This window comes from Gastrolobium bilobum, unplaced genomic scaffold (genome assembly GCF_033153095.1).
Source record: "Gastrolobium bilobum isolate Gb01-03AN ecotype WA unplaced genomic scaffold, APGP_CSIRO_Gbil_v1 utg15090, whole genome shotgun sequence".
Lineage (NCBI taxonomy): Eukaryota > Viridiplantae > Streptophyta > Magnoliopsida > Fabales > Fabaceae > Gastrolobium > Gastrolobium bilobum.
The window spans coordinates 383,304-397,774 of record NW_026898506.1 but is presented as its reverse complement, the minus strand read 5'-3'; the positions used below and the strand labels follow the sequence as shown (position 1 = coordinate 397,774).

General features: G+C 33.7%; 1 protein-coding gene across 6 annotated transcripts; it reads left to right on the top strand.

Annotated features, from left to right (window-relative positions):
• Window positions 1–1,778: 1,778 nt before the first annotated feature.
• Window positions 1,779–13,800, top strand: LOC133316929 (K(+) efflux antiporter 6). Of its 6 annotated transcripts, XR_009752269.1 has the most exons (22): window positions 1,779–2,154; window positions 2,549–2,595; window positions 2,859–2,917; window positions 3,029–3,092; window positions 3,193–3,254; window positions 3,337–3,412; window positions 3,517–3,591; window positions 7,138–7,209; window positions 7,308–7,391; window positions 8,240–8,308; window positions 8,425–8,502; window positions 8,664–8,752; window positions 9,731–9,827; window positions 10,016–10,069; window positions 10,732–10,827; window positions 11,261–11,449; window positions 11,537–11,614; window positions 12,250–12,294; window positions 12,592–12,616; window positions 12,960–13,049; window positions 13,187–13,223; window positions 13,382–13,800. XR_009752269.1 is itself a non-coding variant. In XM_061518726.1 (20 exons), exons 1-20 carry the CDS (start codon window positions 1,911–1,913, stop codon window positions 13,268–13,270), a joined length of 1,749 nt encoding a protein of 582 aa, XP_061374710.1. In that variant the 5' UTR covers window positions 1,779–1,910; the 3' UTR covers window positions 13,271–13,800. The 6 variants fall into 6 exon arrangements, 2 of the variants coding, with proteins under 2 accessions (XP_061374710.1, XP_061374709.1); XR_009752267.1 differs by having other exon boundaries at window positions 12,592–13,049; XR_009752270.1 differs by having other exon boundaries at window positions 12,250–13,049.
• The last annotated feature ends 671 nt before the right edge of the window (window positions 13,801–14,471 follow it).

The window sequence follows — 14,471 nt, the reverse complement described above, 5'->3', positions numbered from 1 at the left end:
ATTTTAATTATAACTTTTTCTAATATTTAAAATTATTTTTCTGGTTAACAGCTATTACTCATATTTGATAGATTAGTAACAATTATTAAATAACTATCATGTGAGCGACTATCACTATTTTTAATGATCATTCGTCGACTTTAAATGGTAAACAATATAAAATTTATTATTAGGAATAGGATTTTATGTTTATCTTTTTTTTTTGTTTATTTTACTTTTTTTTATTTATTTTGACACTATTAAATTATAATCTGACCTTCGTCATCTCTCTCGAGATTACGATATGACGGTAGAAAAAAAAAATAGTTATGAAAAAAGATATACATATCCCTAATTTTAAATATTATTATATAAAATTAAATAACCATTTTCTTTAATTAAAATTTAAAAAATCATTATTAACAAAATTTATTTATTTTTGTCTCTTTAAAATAAGGAATGTGTTATTTTACATATTTTTTTTTCTTGCCTATCTTATCTATAACTCTCTAGTTACTAATATCAGTATATCATAATCTCAAGATAAAAGGAAAATAATAAAAATTAGTTAAGATTTTGATCTAAAGTATTGAAAAATAATAAATAAAGTAGGCATAGAAAAAAATAAGTAGAATAATCTACTTTTTAAAAAAAAATTAGAAGGAAATTTTTTTGCAATAACATGACATTCATAAAACTCATATTATATTGACTTTTCGTTATCATTAACTTTCTGTAAGTTTATCGTAGTTCAGAAAACACTGAGGAAAACTAACATCAATTTTTTTTCTTGCTAATATTATCGATTTCGTTAGACTGTATATATTTCTTACTATAATTCAGAAAAATAATAAACACTCGTAGGATCCATTCTTTATTTAGATCAGATTAGACATCAACTTCGATTTCTTTTCCAAAAATATTATATTAAGACTAGATCTATTAAATGAATTTTTTCTTATAAAATTAACAAAAAGAGACAAACAGGTATGCTTTAAACAGATCTAGCCGCGTTATATATATATATATATAGGGTGCATATTTTCTTATGTTGTAGGATAGTAGGAGAGAAAAAAAGTAGAGATAAGTTAAATGTGGGTTCCACATTTTAAATTAAAAAAGAAAAGAAAAATTAATTGGCACGGAAAACGAATTTGTGTAGGAAAAAGTTCTTATCTCATGTGGAAGGAGATAATGATTTCCCATATATATATATATATGGCTTATCGTTACTCAAGCTGTCGGAGATAATTTTATCTCCGGCTAATAAATCATAACCGTACAAAGATGGATCAATAGTAATGAAGGAAGAGAGAAAAAAAATGAATCATAACCATTCAAAGGTGAATCTATTAATATAAAGAAATAAATAAAAAAACGACGTCGTTTTGGGGTGGCCGGAGATAAACTTATCCCAAGTTGTCGGAGAAATAATTTTTTCCATATATATATATATATATATGGGTTTGGTGTTTGTCATTTTAATAGAGAGATAGATACAGAAAAACGAAAATCATGGGAGAGAGAAAGTGAGTGATTTTTTTTAATTTAAAATTTAAATAAAAAAAATTGTTGTGTCTGTCCCTCTTAAGATGACATAACCTTATGTCATTTAAAATGGACAAATATTTTTCTATATATATATATATATATATATATATATATATTTAATTTTATTATATAAAAAATACACATAGAATAATTAATAATAATAATAATAATAAGCAAAATAATTAATGAACGACCACAACTTGACCCTTCACCCGTTCACCTCACTCCTTGTCCTCCTTGGTCCTCGTTGTTCTCACTTCTCAACTGCCTCTCTCTCTCTCTCTCCGGAGAGCACTGCCGTAACGGAACGCCGGCGAACGGCCACCGCCGTCCACTGTCCGTACAGGCACTGGTAGCTGCTAACGTGCGCCGGCATAGCAATGTTGAATTGTGGCAATCACTTGGTGGTATTGGTGCCTGTTGTGCTGGTTCTCTTCCACTCTCTTCTTCTGCTACCTTATTCCTCGCTCGCTATCCGACCCGTCGAGTTGGATCCGGGTCGGGTCGAACTCGTCAACGCGACCGAGTCCAATGTCTCTCTGTCGAAGCCTAGGGAAGGGAGCTTCGCAGAAATGATTGATCGAGCCCTGGAGAACGAGTTCCCCGAGAACGATCAAAACGAAGGTTACTCCTAGATTCTAGATTGTTCTGCTCTCGAATTCAATTTTTTCAATTCAACTGAATTGTGATTTTCTATTTGTTGTGAATCATGCACACACGCACGCACGCACGCTCTCGTTGGGCTTTGGTCTCGTGTTGTGAACTAGTTTGAGTTGAGGGTTTCTTCGGTAACATAAGCCGTTTCTTCAGTTCATCGATCCTGATTCCTGATCTGTGAACATAAGTCCTTGTTGAATTGCAGATTCGTCTAAATTAATGTTACTTGCACAGCCATTGTGTTGCATCTTACGATTATACTTCTTTTCTTTTGGGCCTTCCGCAAATATGATATAGAAATGGAGAATTTCAAAACCTATTTTAACGTTTAGCTTGTCCTTCTTTTGCCCCTTCGTTCCAGCAGTAGCTGATTCGGGAAGCTTCAACAACAGTGTAGCAGAACAACAGGTTGGTCTCCTACCATAACACTTGATTTAAAAAATGATATACTAGTTTGATTTAATCAGAGATTATAAAATTTAATGGCACAATTGAGTTACCCTTTTTTATAATGAAAGTTTTTGCCTCACTGTTTCAACTTTCAAGCTTTAAGTTAGGTTGTGAATCTGGTTTTGTTCCGTTATCAACATGCATCCACAGTGTCAGTATGTTACATAATTCTCAGAGCATCATAATGCTGAGTTGCTCTTCTTGCCCTGTTCGTGTAACAGGCTGTTCTGGAAACTGTGGCCAGAGTCAAGTCAAACAAGAATGACACAGAAGATGACAAGTACTTGTTTCATGTTTTACCTATTACTTGAATTGGTTGTCTGATATGGTGCATTTCATACATAATTTTGTTTCGATATACTAGTTAAGTGCATTTTTCTAAACCTAATAGGTCATTTCAACTCCATCATGTATTCAATAGAGCTGAAGAGACCCCAATGTTGATAGATCGAAAGGTGAGATAGGCAGACAGCTCAATGTTGGATTTGTTCTTTTTGCTATTATTTAGTTGTGTTTTGCAAATTCCAAGTGTATAAATTATGCATCTTCTTTCAGGACAATGTCTTTATCATTTCTAATTTTAAATCCAAGTATCCGGTGCTGCAGCTAGATTTACGGTAAATTTATTTTGCTTGTTATGTTTTCAGTGTAAAATAGGTTATATTACTGATGAGAACTTCTTTCGTTTTTGCCATATAGACTGATTTCAGACCTGGTAGTTGCTATTGTTTCGGCGACTTGTGGTGGTGTGGCATTTGCTCTGGCTGGACAACCGGTCTGAACATTCTTGTTCATTCTTGACAATGCAATATTAAGATCTATTGCAGTATAATTTTTGTTAAATCTCTTGTAGCATTGCCTTAAAGTATAATTTGGCAGGTCATAACTGGATATCTTCTAGCTGGCTCAATAGTTGGACCTGGTGGCTTTAACTTCATCAGCGAAATGGTGCAGGTATCTAGAAAACAGTAATCATTTTCTCTTATATTATTTCCTTCTTTTATTCAAAAAAAATAAATTGTCTTTTTTTTTGGTATACTTTTAGAGTTCAGTTCAGTTGGATTTCATTTTTGTAATTTTTTAATCTTTTCAGAAAGACAATCAACAAGTAGCAACACTTCTTGAAAGGCTTTGATTTGATATGTGCAAGCCTTTTTTCTGCGCAATTACATTCTGTTTATGTACATTCAACTGGGGGCTGTAGTTTAGGTTGTAATCTTATCAAATGATAAAAAGTGTTGGAAAAGGAAAAATGTAATTACGAAATTTTTGTCTGGTATTTCACACTGATAATTAGCAGGGTAAATTTCACTCACTCTCCATGAGGTATTGCAGAATGACACCTTACTCAATTCTCCCAACCAAAATTACACGTTCCCTACTTGACCAAATCGATTAACAGCATACTACTTTATACTAACAGATATTCCCTCTAACCTTTCATATAAGTATGGTTAATTTTGTTAGGATCCCCAAATTTTCAGAATTGTTATTTTTCAGCACTAGAGCTCTATCCCATACAGTCTCCGCTTTTTCCAACAAGGAAATTCAACCTTCATATGTGAGAAAGCATAGTCGTTATCTCCTCCCTGTCCCAAGGATTGCCTTCTTCAATTAGAGCTTGAGTCACACTCTAGCTGTTTGTGGCTGATAGAATCACAAATGGTTTGAGATATTAGTGAATTCATCTCTTCCATCTTTGATGGTGTCAAGTTGATTGTCTGAAGCCTTATCAAAAGCCATCAGTTGAACTTTCTTCCTGGGGGTATCCAAGATCGCAGTTTTGATACCACTTGATAAGGGCCCTAAGTTTCTATTGGACGAGCACTTTGAGGGGGCCATGTCCTCTAAGAAAAAAGCCTTTGGCTTCTCATTTATTTCTTACAAAATAATCATGCAGTCTATACAATGTATAGTGCTAACCCTAATTAAAATTGGAAACTACATGATCAAAGAAAGTATCATAATTAAAGGAAGATCCTTGTTAATATAGGAAACTGCTTAGTCAAAAGAAAATAGCAATAAATCAGAAAATAACAATAATTCCTAAAATTTAGGAATTCTGACAAATATTTCACTAAGAACAACTCTCACAAAAGTTTAAACTCCTAGGTTAAGACATAAGAATAATTTTATATTTGTTAATGCACCTCTTCATGCAAGAGTCCTTTAGGCTTGAAACATGAATAATGCATAGGCCCATTTTACCTTGTGCTAATATTTAATTCAATTGTGAAGAATAAGGGTGGCAAAAGTCAAACTCTGAATTACTTGATCGTAGAGACTCTGATACCATCTCAAAGACCAATTCTCCACAAAGTTTAAGTTATTATATTAGGTAGAGGCCCAATAATGATTTTATGTCTTTTAACAATTTTGCATATTTGACTTGTGACAAAATTATAGTTCCCTTATCTTTCAGTGCATGGTTGTTTGGAGTCCAAAATTAATTCTGGGGTATCAGTATCTCCCAAAACTAGTTTTGAAGGGCAAAATTATGTTTGGTAAAATCATTTCAAGATGCAATCTGGTATCAGTATGCATTCCATTATCTTTTATTTAGTAACGTGACTCCTAAAAGCAATTTTACTTGATACTATCCTAACAAACTCATTCTTGCAATAATATTTTAAGATGCACATTCAAAAGTAATTTTTTCAATGATTTTTCCCAATTACATTGTGCTCATAAGTAGTGTAAAGAACCAATTCAACCCAAAAGCTTAAGCTATTGGGTGAGGGCCATTTTAATGGTTTATATTATTCTCTAACATACTCCCTCACGCAAGAGCCCTTTGGGCTTAAAGCGTGGATATTGCCCAGGCAGGTGGTTGGGCTTGCCCACCTACCTGTGCGAAGAAAGAAATTCCATTAGAAAGAAAGTGGGGGGCGGTGAGGATCGAATCCGGGACACGAGGCTCTGATACCATGTAAAGAACCAATTCAACCCAAAAGTTTAAGCTATTGGGTGAGGGTCATTTTAATGGTTTATATTATTCTCTAACAAGTAGTATCACACTAACATTGTACAAACAAATATTTACTTCCATAAATCAAGTTTGTTTGAAACAGAACAGTTTCCCCATCAATCTTGATGTTACATTTTAGTTGAAGCTCCCTTCAACATCCCTGCTACAAGAGTCCCTATCCCTCAATTTGACAGGCTCTGCATCACAATTTTCAACAAACTTAGATGAGTTGATGCCATTATAAATTAGTACATTTCTGAAATAAGTAAACTAGTTATATCAACTTCATCTCAAGTTATATATATTTTGCACTTAATAGTGGGAGAAGAAAAAACTACAAGAAGCTTGAAACAAGTAAATGGAGTGGAACTTTGGAAGTAAAACAAGTTGAGAGAATCTTCATTGGGGTCAGTGTGGGCATGGGTAAAGCCCTCTTTTGGCTAGCCTGGTCAGAATCTGATATGCCCTGTTCAAGGGGACTTTTCTTTGAGCAGATTCTGTTGGGCATTCATATATGGTGCAGAAACACTCCCCTTTCCCAAAGTTTGCTGTAATTCCCTAAACTAAAGCCTTGTAGTTGGTTCTACTCATATAGGGCACCTACTTCATATAGGGTGAAGTAGACTTTTGCCTTGCCTGGTCAGTATCAGATATGCCCAGTCCAAGGGGTCTTCCTTTGTGCAGATTCTGTTGGGCACCTACTTCATATAGGGTGCAGAAACACTCCCATTTCTCGAAGTTTGCTGCAATTCCATAAACTAAAGCCCACTCTTTTTGCTGCCGTACTGTCTTATATTCACGAATAACTGAGGAGATTTAAAAATATGAGCGAATGTATGCAAGCGGGAAGATAGATATATATTCAGTTCAGTGAATAATATAATATACTAACAAACTACAACAGAAAATATCAGTTTTTTAAGTCCATTGCATATGCACTTCATATATAGAATATATGACTTCAATTTCATGATGGAGCAAGACAAATGTGTTTGCTTTACAAGTACAAAACAAACAAATTTATAGATGGAATCTATCGCAGAAACTTAAAAGTAATATTGGATGTTCACTCTTTCACTTTGGCAACCATTCATTGCTCCGATAGTTCAGAAGCACTACATTGATGGAAGATGGTGACAATATGAATGATATTTGGGGATTTCATTTTTATGATCTTCATTGTTTAATTTCTAAGGTGGATGCAGAGGAAGAGACTAAGATGGCCCTTTTTTATCTCATGCAAAGTAGGTTTTAACCAAAGAGTTCTGCATTAGTTGAGGGTGGTAAGGGTTTGGATTAATAAGCTGGCAGGGTTGTTTCAAACTTCTGACTCAATTTGTGATGTTATTCATCAGAATACTCAATAAGGGTGAGCTATTGGTTTTGACCAAAAATGTGGTGGAGTGTTATTCTGCAATATCTTGATGGGAGTGACTACCTAATTTAAATTTAACTTACTCTAACAATGTAGATCATGTAGGGTTTGAACGAACACAGGATTATTTATCCCAGCAATCTGTTCAAATATGTAGGTGGAAACAGTGGCTCAATTTGGTGTTATATTTCTTCTGTTTGCATTGGGCCTGGAGTTCTCCGCAACAAAGGTTGGCTTATTTTTCTGTTTTCTTCTCTTTTTTCTTTTTATTCTGTTTATGTTGTAATTAGCATTGATTACCCAACTTTGTACCTCTTATGTTTGCAGCTTCGAGTTGTTCGTGCTGTTGCTGTTCTTGGAGGCTTACTTCAGATTTTTCTATTTATGTGCATGTGTGGACTAACTGTGTCGGTGTGTTTTTATAATTGTAACTCACTATTTCTGAGCTTTTTGTTTGTTTTTTTATATCATTTCATGGCTTGATGTCAAATGCAAATTATAAACAAACAAACTATGGATCATGTAGTTGTCCTCTGTGGATGCCATATATGATATTAATCTGACTTGGTTGCTTTGTCATCTATTTATTGCATAATCTGTTTCTGTTGTCATTATTAAATACAAAGAAATACTGATTTTCCAAACCAAGTGGTAGGTTTGATCTTTTTAATTTTAGATTTAGTGTGCATGTTTATTGAATTAAGGGCTTCTGCTTCAGTAAGTAGATTTTGGGAAAACTATAACTTGAGGTCCCCAAGGATGGAAAATTTGGTAGTTTGAAACTGCTATCATGTACTATAATCGAAAAAGATTCCGAGCTATAATAAAGGACCAAGTATCAGTTTCTGCATTCTAATTCATCTCACCTTTCTTTCTGGATTTCTTATCTTCCATTGGGGATATATTCTCCTTTTTTTACAAGATCAATGATGTTTGGTGCTAGTGAAATAAAATTGTCTTATTTGACTTCAATTGTAGGTGATATAAATTGGGAAAAAATGAAACATCATTAAATATATTTACTCATATTTCTTAAAATTCAGAGGTTAAATAGTTGTAGTATGATAAACTCAGTAATTTAATCAAAAGCTTTGTGTTAATTTCATCTCACTATCTTGATCCGATATCTCCTTTATAATTTGATTGTTTGGGGTTGTTGTAGTTTTAGTGGATATCTCTAGGCAAGCAATGTCTTATTTTTTTAGACTTTGCCATGATATTCTGAATGCTATAGTTTCTGATTGGATGCTATTTTGTAGTTGTGTGGTGGTAAAGCTTCAGAAGGTGTTTTTGTTGGTGCTTTCCTTTCTATGTCTTCAACGGCAGTGGTATAACAACATAACCAATTGCATTCCATCCTTTTTTGAAAATGCTAGTGCAGCCTCATGTACCTCAGGACCTATAATCATTTTTTCTGTTTTTTATTCACTTTTTTTGGGTCCAGGTTTTGAAGTTTTTGATGGAAAAGAACACTGCTAATGCCCTTCATGGACAAGTCACAATTGGGACCCTTATTTTGCAGGTACTTAGTCTGTTGTTAGTTACCTTGCTTGTAAGTGAAGTTTTTCTCCCCCTGCTTTATCGTGTCCTGTGTTATTCTTTGTTTACTATTTTGCCAATATAGACAATAAATACCTTAATCAAATACTCTATTAAGTTTCGTTAATTCATTTTTCCTTGAAGGATTGTGCTGTTGGATTGCTTTTTGCATTGCTTCCAGTCCTGGGTGGCACCTCAGGTGTTTTTGAAGGAGTGTTATCCATGACAAAGCTGTATGTATATAAACTCATAAGTCTTTGGTTTTGTACTGATATTTCCATTACATAACCATTTCTTCTTGTGTTTTCTTCTCATCACTCGCCCTAAAAAAAATTAAAGGCAAATTCATGCATATTTTTGTCTTTTGAAAAGATATGATTATAAAATAAGTTTTTCATAAAATTTGTGTTCAAATTATATGTTTAATTAAAAGTTTAGTCAGTGCCCATATATGTGCTGCATAATCAAGATAAAATAGAAAATAGAGAAAAGTGGGAAATCTGGAAAAAGAAAATGTAGAGTGAAGGATAAAAGGTGAAATAACATGTTAAAGTGCACCCAAACCAAAAAGGTCACTAGTTAATAGAAAGGAGGGAAATTAAGTATTGCTGCAGCTGTCAGACAACAAAGTTATAGTCAATAAATCAAGGCTTTAATGTTTCTAAAGTGACTGTAGATAAGTTATCTACATTCACTCCCAAAACGACGTCGTTTTGAGTTGAAAAATTAAAAAATTATAATGAAAAAGGCTATTATAACCCTGAAATAAATTATAATTACAAAAATACCTTGATTTCCAGCTCAAAACGACGTCATTTTGGGCTCAATGTAAATAAGTTATCTACATTGACCGTAGAAAAAGCGAACCCATAAATCAATCATCTAAAGCGAGAAAAGGGTACTTAAGTGGTTAATTTCAAAAGTAGTAACGGACATGAAGGTCCTTTTCTTATGATAGCTAGTGTCACTGGCTTCCTTTGATAAGCATTCAGTGACCTTTGTTTTGCTTTTTAGCTTCAATAAATTTTTATTTTGTTTTTGCTCAACTATGATGTACTGAACGGTGTTTTAATTAGAATTTGTTCAGCTCAGCACTGAACTGAGATATTCAAATTCACCCTTTGACCATTTTGCTTTCAATGGAAGATTTTACTTAGCATGTAACCTAGAGTTTGTTTGTGACATAGCATGATGCTCCTTTCCTAATTCAGGTTGGTGACATTGATTGCATTCCTCTCTGTTCTGTCAATTTTGTCTCGCACTGGCCTTCCATGGTTGCTTAAACTGATGATAAGCCTATCAACACAGGTTCATATTATTACTCCACTTTAATGACCAATTCTCACCTGTTAAAGTGGTTGCTTCTTTTCCTCTTCTCAACAACAAAGGCAGGAATGGAGGAATTGAATTGGAAATTTGTTGTGGTGCTTTAGCTATTTCCATCTTTTGGTTATACTAACAGTCTTAATGATTCAATGATAACCTTGTTTGTGCAGACAAATGAACTCTATCAGTTGGCGTCAGTTGCATTCTGCTTGCTTGTAGCCTGGGTTTGTTCTCTCCCTAATTTTTCAACTGTCTGAACTTCTGTATTTCTTTTTGAATGCTTTGTTTTTCATTGTTTTTATGAACAGAAAAAATATATAAATACTTGTTTATTTGGTGTACTTGCCGTATTTTCACAGGGTATGGTAATGAACACTAAATCAACATTTTCTGCAAATCATTTAATGTTGATACATTGAAAATATCTATTCTCTGAACCTTCTTAGCTACATGTTCAATTACAACTATTAAACCTTGTTTTTATTCTTAACCCATTAGACAAGGATTTGTGATGGTGATTAGAATGCCAAAACAGTGGAAAGGTTTATCTTCTTGTGAGAAGACCCCATGCCTCATGCGTGGGAATTAACATTTAATTGTAATCAATGCTTCTGTAGAAAATGGAGATGTGTGGTGTCAAAGGCAAACTGGATTCTTATGTCTGAGCAGAAACTCCCTTGTGTGTGTCTATGTGTGTGTGTGTGTGTGTGTGTGTGTTTTCTCGTTTATATGTTTAAAGAGCTCCTGCACTTTTCCCTTGGCATGTGTTATACATCTAAGTTTCTTATAATTGTCTTCAAATAATATATGCTTGTTCTGTTGCTTGATAACCTTACTGTTACATGTCAAACAAAACCTTTTTATCTGATTGCTTTTATATTTTCAGTGTAGTGATAAGTTGGGACTAAGTCTAGAACTGGGTTCTTTTGCTGCTGGAGTGATGATTGCAACCACTGATCTGGCTCAACATACACTAGAGCAAGTAAGGCTATATACAAGATGTGGAAAATGCATGTGGTGCAACACGTCGAAACAAATATCAATTGACTGTTGACATGCATTGATGTAACTTTGTGTTCAAATAGATGCATGTAGATTCTAAATATTGGTATTATAAAATACATTAAATTGTATATTTCTATCATCCACCTAGTGATGAGTGAAAATGCAATATATTTGTGCACATTCATTGGTCATTTTGATCTGTATTGTTCGTATGTGGCAACTAATTTTTTCCTCTATTAGCTAAAGATTGTTCAGGGCATATTTGTATACTTTCCTTCTGTACAATCTGGTTCCCATTTGTTATGTACATTGATAAATTTGCTGATTATTTCATGTACCTAGACTCTTAACTTCAATGCTTGTAAGATAAGTTATGGAAGAAATTTGACACTAGTTCACTTTCTTTGCAGATTGAACCTATCCGCAATCTTTTCGCTGCTCTTTTCCTTGCCAGCATTGGAATGCTGATTCATGTTCATTTTCTCTGGAACCATGTTGATATTTTGGTAGCATCTGTAATTTTGGTGATCGTTATAAAAACAATCATAATTGCTTCTGTTGTGAAAGGATTTGGTTACAATAACAAGACTTCAATACTTGTAAGCTTAATTTCATAATTTGAAGGTTATGATGCTGTCTTCTTATCTTTTCAATGGTTGAGGAACCTGAATTCATGCATTATACAGGTTGGAATGTCACTGGCACAAATAGGAGAATTTGCATTTGTTCTTCTCAGTCGTGCTTCTAATCTTCATCTAGTTGAGGTTAGTGACAAAATGGATTTATGTAATGTTGGTAATTAAGTATTCAATAATTGCTTAAAGGTTTCTAAAGGAAACCATGCAGAATTTTCTTATTGTATCAAAATGACATTGATATTGCTATATCTGTTCAAAATTGGTGATAGGGCTAGAAGTTAGTGAAGCCAACTCGTTAGCTTGGTTCATTAACAAGTCAATGAGTTGAAAATTTTGGCAAATGTGCCAAGCTTGATCTTTAACATTTTTGACTCATTAGCTTGGGAGCTGTCTCCATATATAAAATATATGGACACTTTGAAATAGTAATATTAATACTTCAATTTAATATATATTAGCATTTAATTTTTTTTTTGGTTTGAAATACTGAAAATATCAACAACAAAAATTACAAATGCGAACCTATTCTATTGAGCCTAAAATATTCAATTAAAACAAGACTGATATTGGCTCATTAAGCTCGAGTAGCATGTGAGCTTTAGGTGAATCAAGAAAATTGGCTCAACTTCTTATTGAGCCAAGCTTTAGTTATGTGTATCTCAGCTCAGCTCGACCTACTTGGTGATATAGCTTGAAAGTTGAAACTTAAATTTGAAATTATTATCAACCATTATGGAATTTAACATTTGATTTAATTTCAGGGTAAACTATATCTGCTGCTTCTTGGGACCACGGCTCTTAGTCTGGTATGAAATGATTTTCATTTGTTTGAATTAACAGTTATTAGGTTCCATAACCGACCCATGTTTTTCTAGCTTTCTTTTGTCTTTGATCTAATGGATGTTCAAGAACCGAATCTATGCAAACTTCATTCTGAATGGAAGTTCTTACTTTTCCTTCATTATGTATTTTTAGCACATTAGGATTTCTACGATTCTCTATCTTGTGCATTTCTATCTTCTTGCTGAAAGATAAGTTGGTGGACAAAGAACCAGTTTCTGTAATAATTTTTTGTTGTCTCATACTTGCATATGACTGTGCAGGCAACGGATATGTAAAATGCTGAAGGTTATTCAAGTTGCATGGATACTATTGGGGGTTATGGATCTTGAAATGCAGTAAACTTGCTCACACACAAATTTAGCTGATAACCTTAAAGTGCAAAGAAATGGCTGGAGGCCAATTATAACTTATTATAATGTTTCATCTTTCAAAATGAATGCTCTTTTATCCCAAAAAATAAATAAATAAATAAAAATGAGTGTTAGCAAACTCTGATGTGGGGCTAACTTCTCTAAACTGTACTAGGTTACTTCATCTACAAGTTCACCAAACATCTAACTGTAAACAACTATTATTATGAAGTAGTAATAAATGATCCCGTTAATAATATCTTAGCTCATTTCTGCAGGTGACAACTCCTTTACTTTTCAAGCTAATTCCTGCTGTAGTGCATCTTGGTGTGCTATTGAGGTGGTTCTCTCCTGACAGTATAGTGGAGGTAATCGCCTGTCATAAAGTTAATTTTCTGTGAATTGTTTGAATTCTGTATGTCTGAAAGTCAGTGTATGCATATGTGATTTCATTTTCCTTAATCTTTTGTTATTGATTCTCAAGATCTTTGTTGTCTGAACGTAGATTGGATATAAGGTGGATAACCTCCGCTCAGACAGTGGTAAGCAGCGGATAATTTTGATGGACCAAGAATCTCACGATTCTTAATCACTTCTCTGGACAAAGGGAATTCCATTTTTGCACGACGTTAGTTTTGACAGGGTTTTCCAAGGTCTTGTTGAAAAGAATTTGATCTAACTGCAATTTTTCTTGAATCAGCCAAACGTATTCCGTGATGGATACTTGCTTACCGAACTGACCAAATACTAACCAAGGCAACTAATCCGAACCCCATAAATGGAAAGAACGGGGAAAGAGGAAGGACAAAATACTGAAAGAAAACTGACAAGAAGACGTACAGATGAAGTTATGTTGAAGATATTCATTCCACAACTCCACTTGACATTCATTTTTTTTCTTCTTTTTGGCTGGGGATGCTCATAAATGTATGATATGGTTTCTACTATGTAATCTGAATTGCCATTGTCCTTATTTTGGCAAGCTTAGTTTGACTGTATCAAACGTTTCCTTTCTAGCATCTGCGCCATCAGTTGTGTGGCTGGGCTTTGTATATCTAAGGCAATTTGCATTTGTGCTTTTGGACAGAGCAACTGATACGTATGTGTGTATAAATTATAATGATATCTCACGTATTTACGTTTCTAAAGGTCTTGGAAGAACGCTGAGTAAACTGCTACCTTAATGTTTACTCTCTACACCATTTTGTGCATCTGCCAACAACCACGAAAATTTTCTGTCTAATCCCTCTCATTTAATCAACCCCCCACCCTTTCCCTCTCGGAACTTTCCATAAAACGAGTAAAAATTTGCAAGTTGAATTCTTCGTTCAAAGCAAGCCATATACAGAAAAGTGAAATCGAAGATTGTATTCTTTGCTGAAGATATGAGTAAGATTATATCTTTTATAAAATGAATGGTGTAGATTAACTTCAACGTGAATAAACAGTTGAACACCCTGTTAGGAATTTGTGGTTGAGCCATTATAAAATGACTGGTTAAAATGACTATGGACAGGTGCTGGATACGAGTGCCTCAAGTTATTAGACTCTGGAGAGCACGGTGCCTGTGCATTGTGCCATGAACAGTAATTCGTACATATTTACATAATTTTTATTATTTAATCATATATGATTTTATCTTATTTATAATATTTATATTTTCCTAGCGGAATTCAGAATATGAATAATGACAGAAATTTATTAGTTTTGTTTATTTTAGAGTAAAAGACTGTAAATATATATTTATTTAAAGGATTTTTTTATTAAAAAAAATTTAATATAGCGACAAA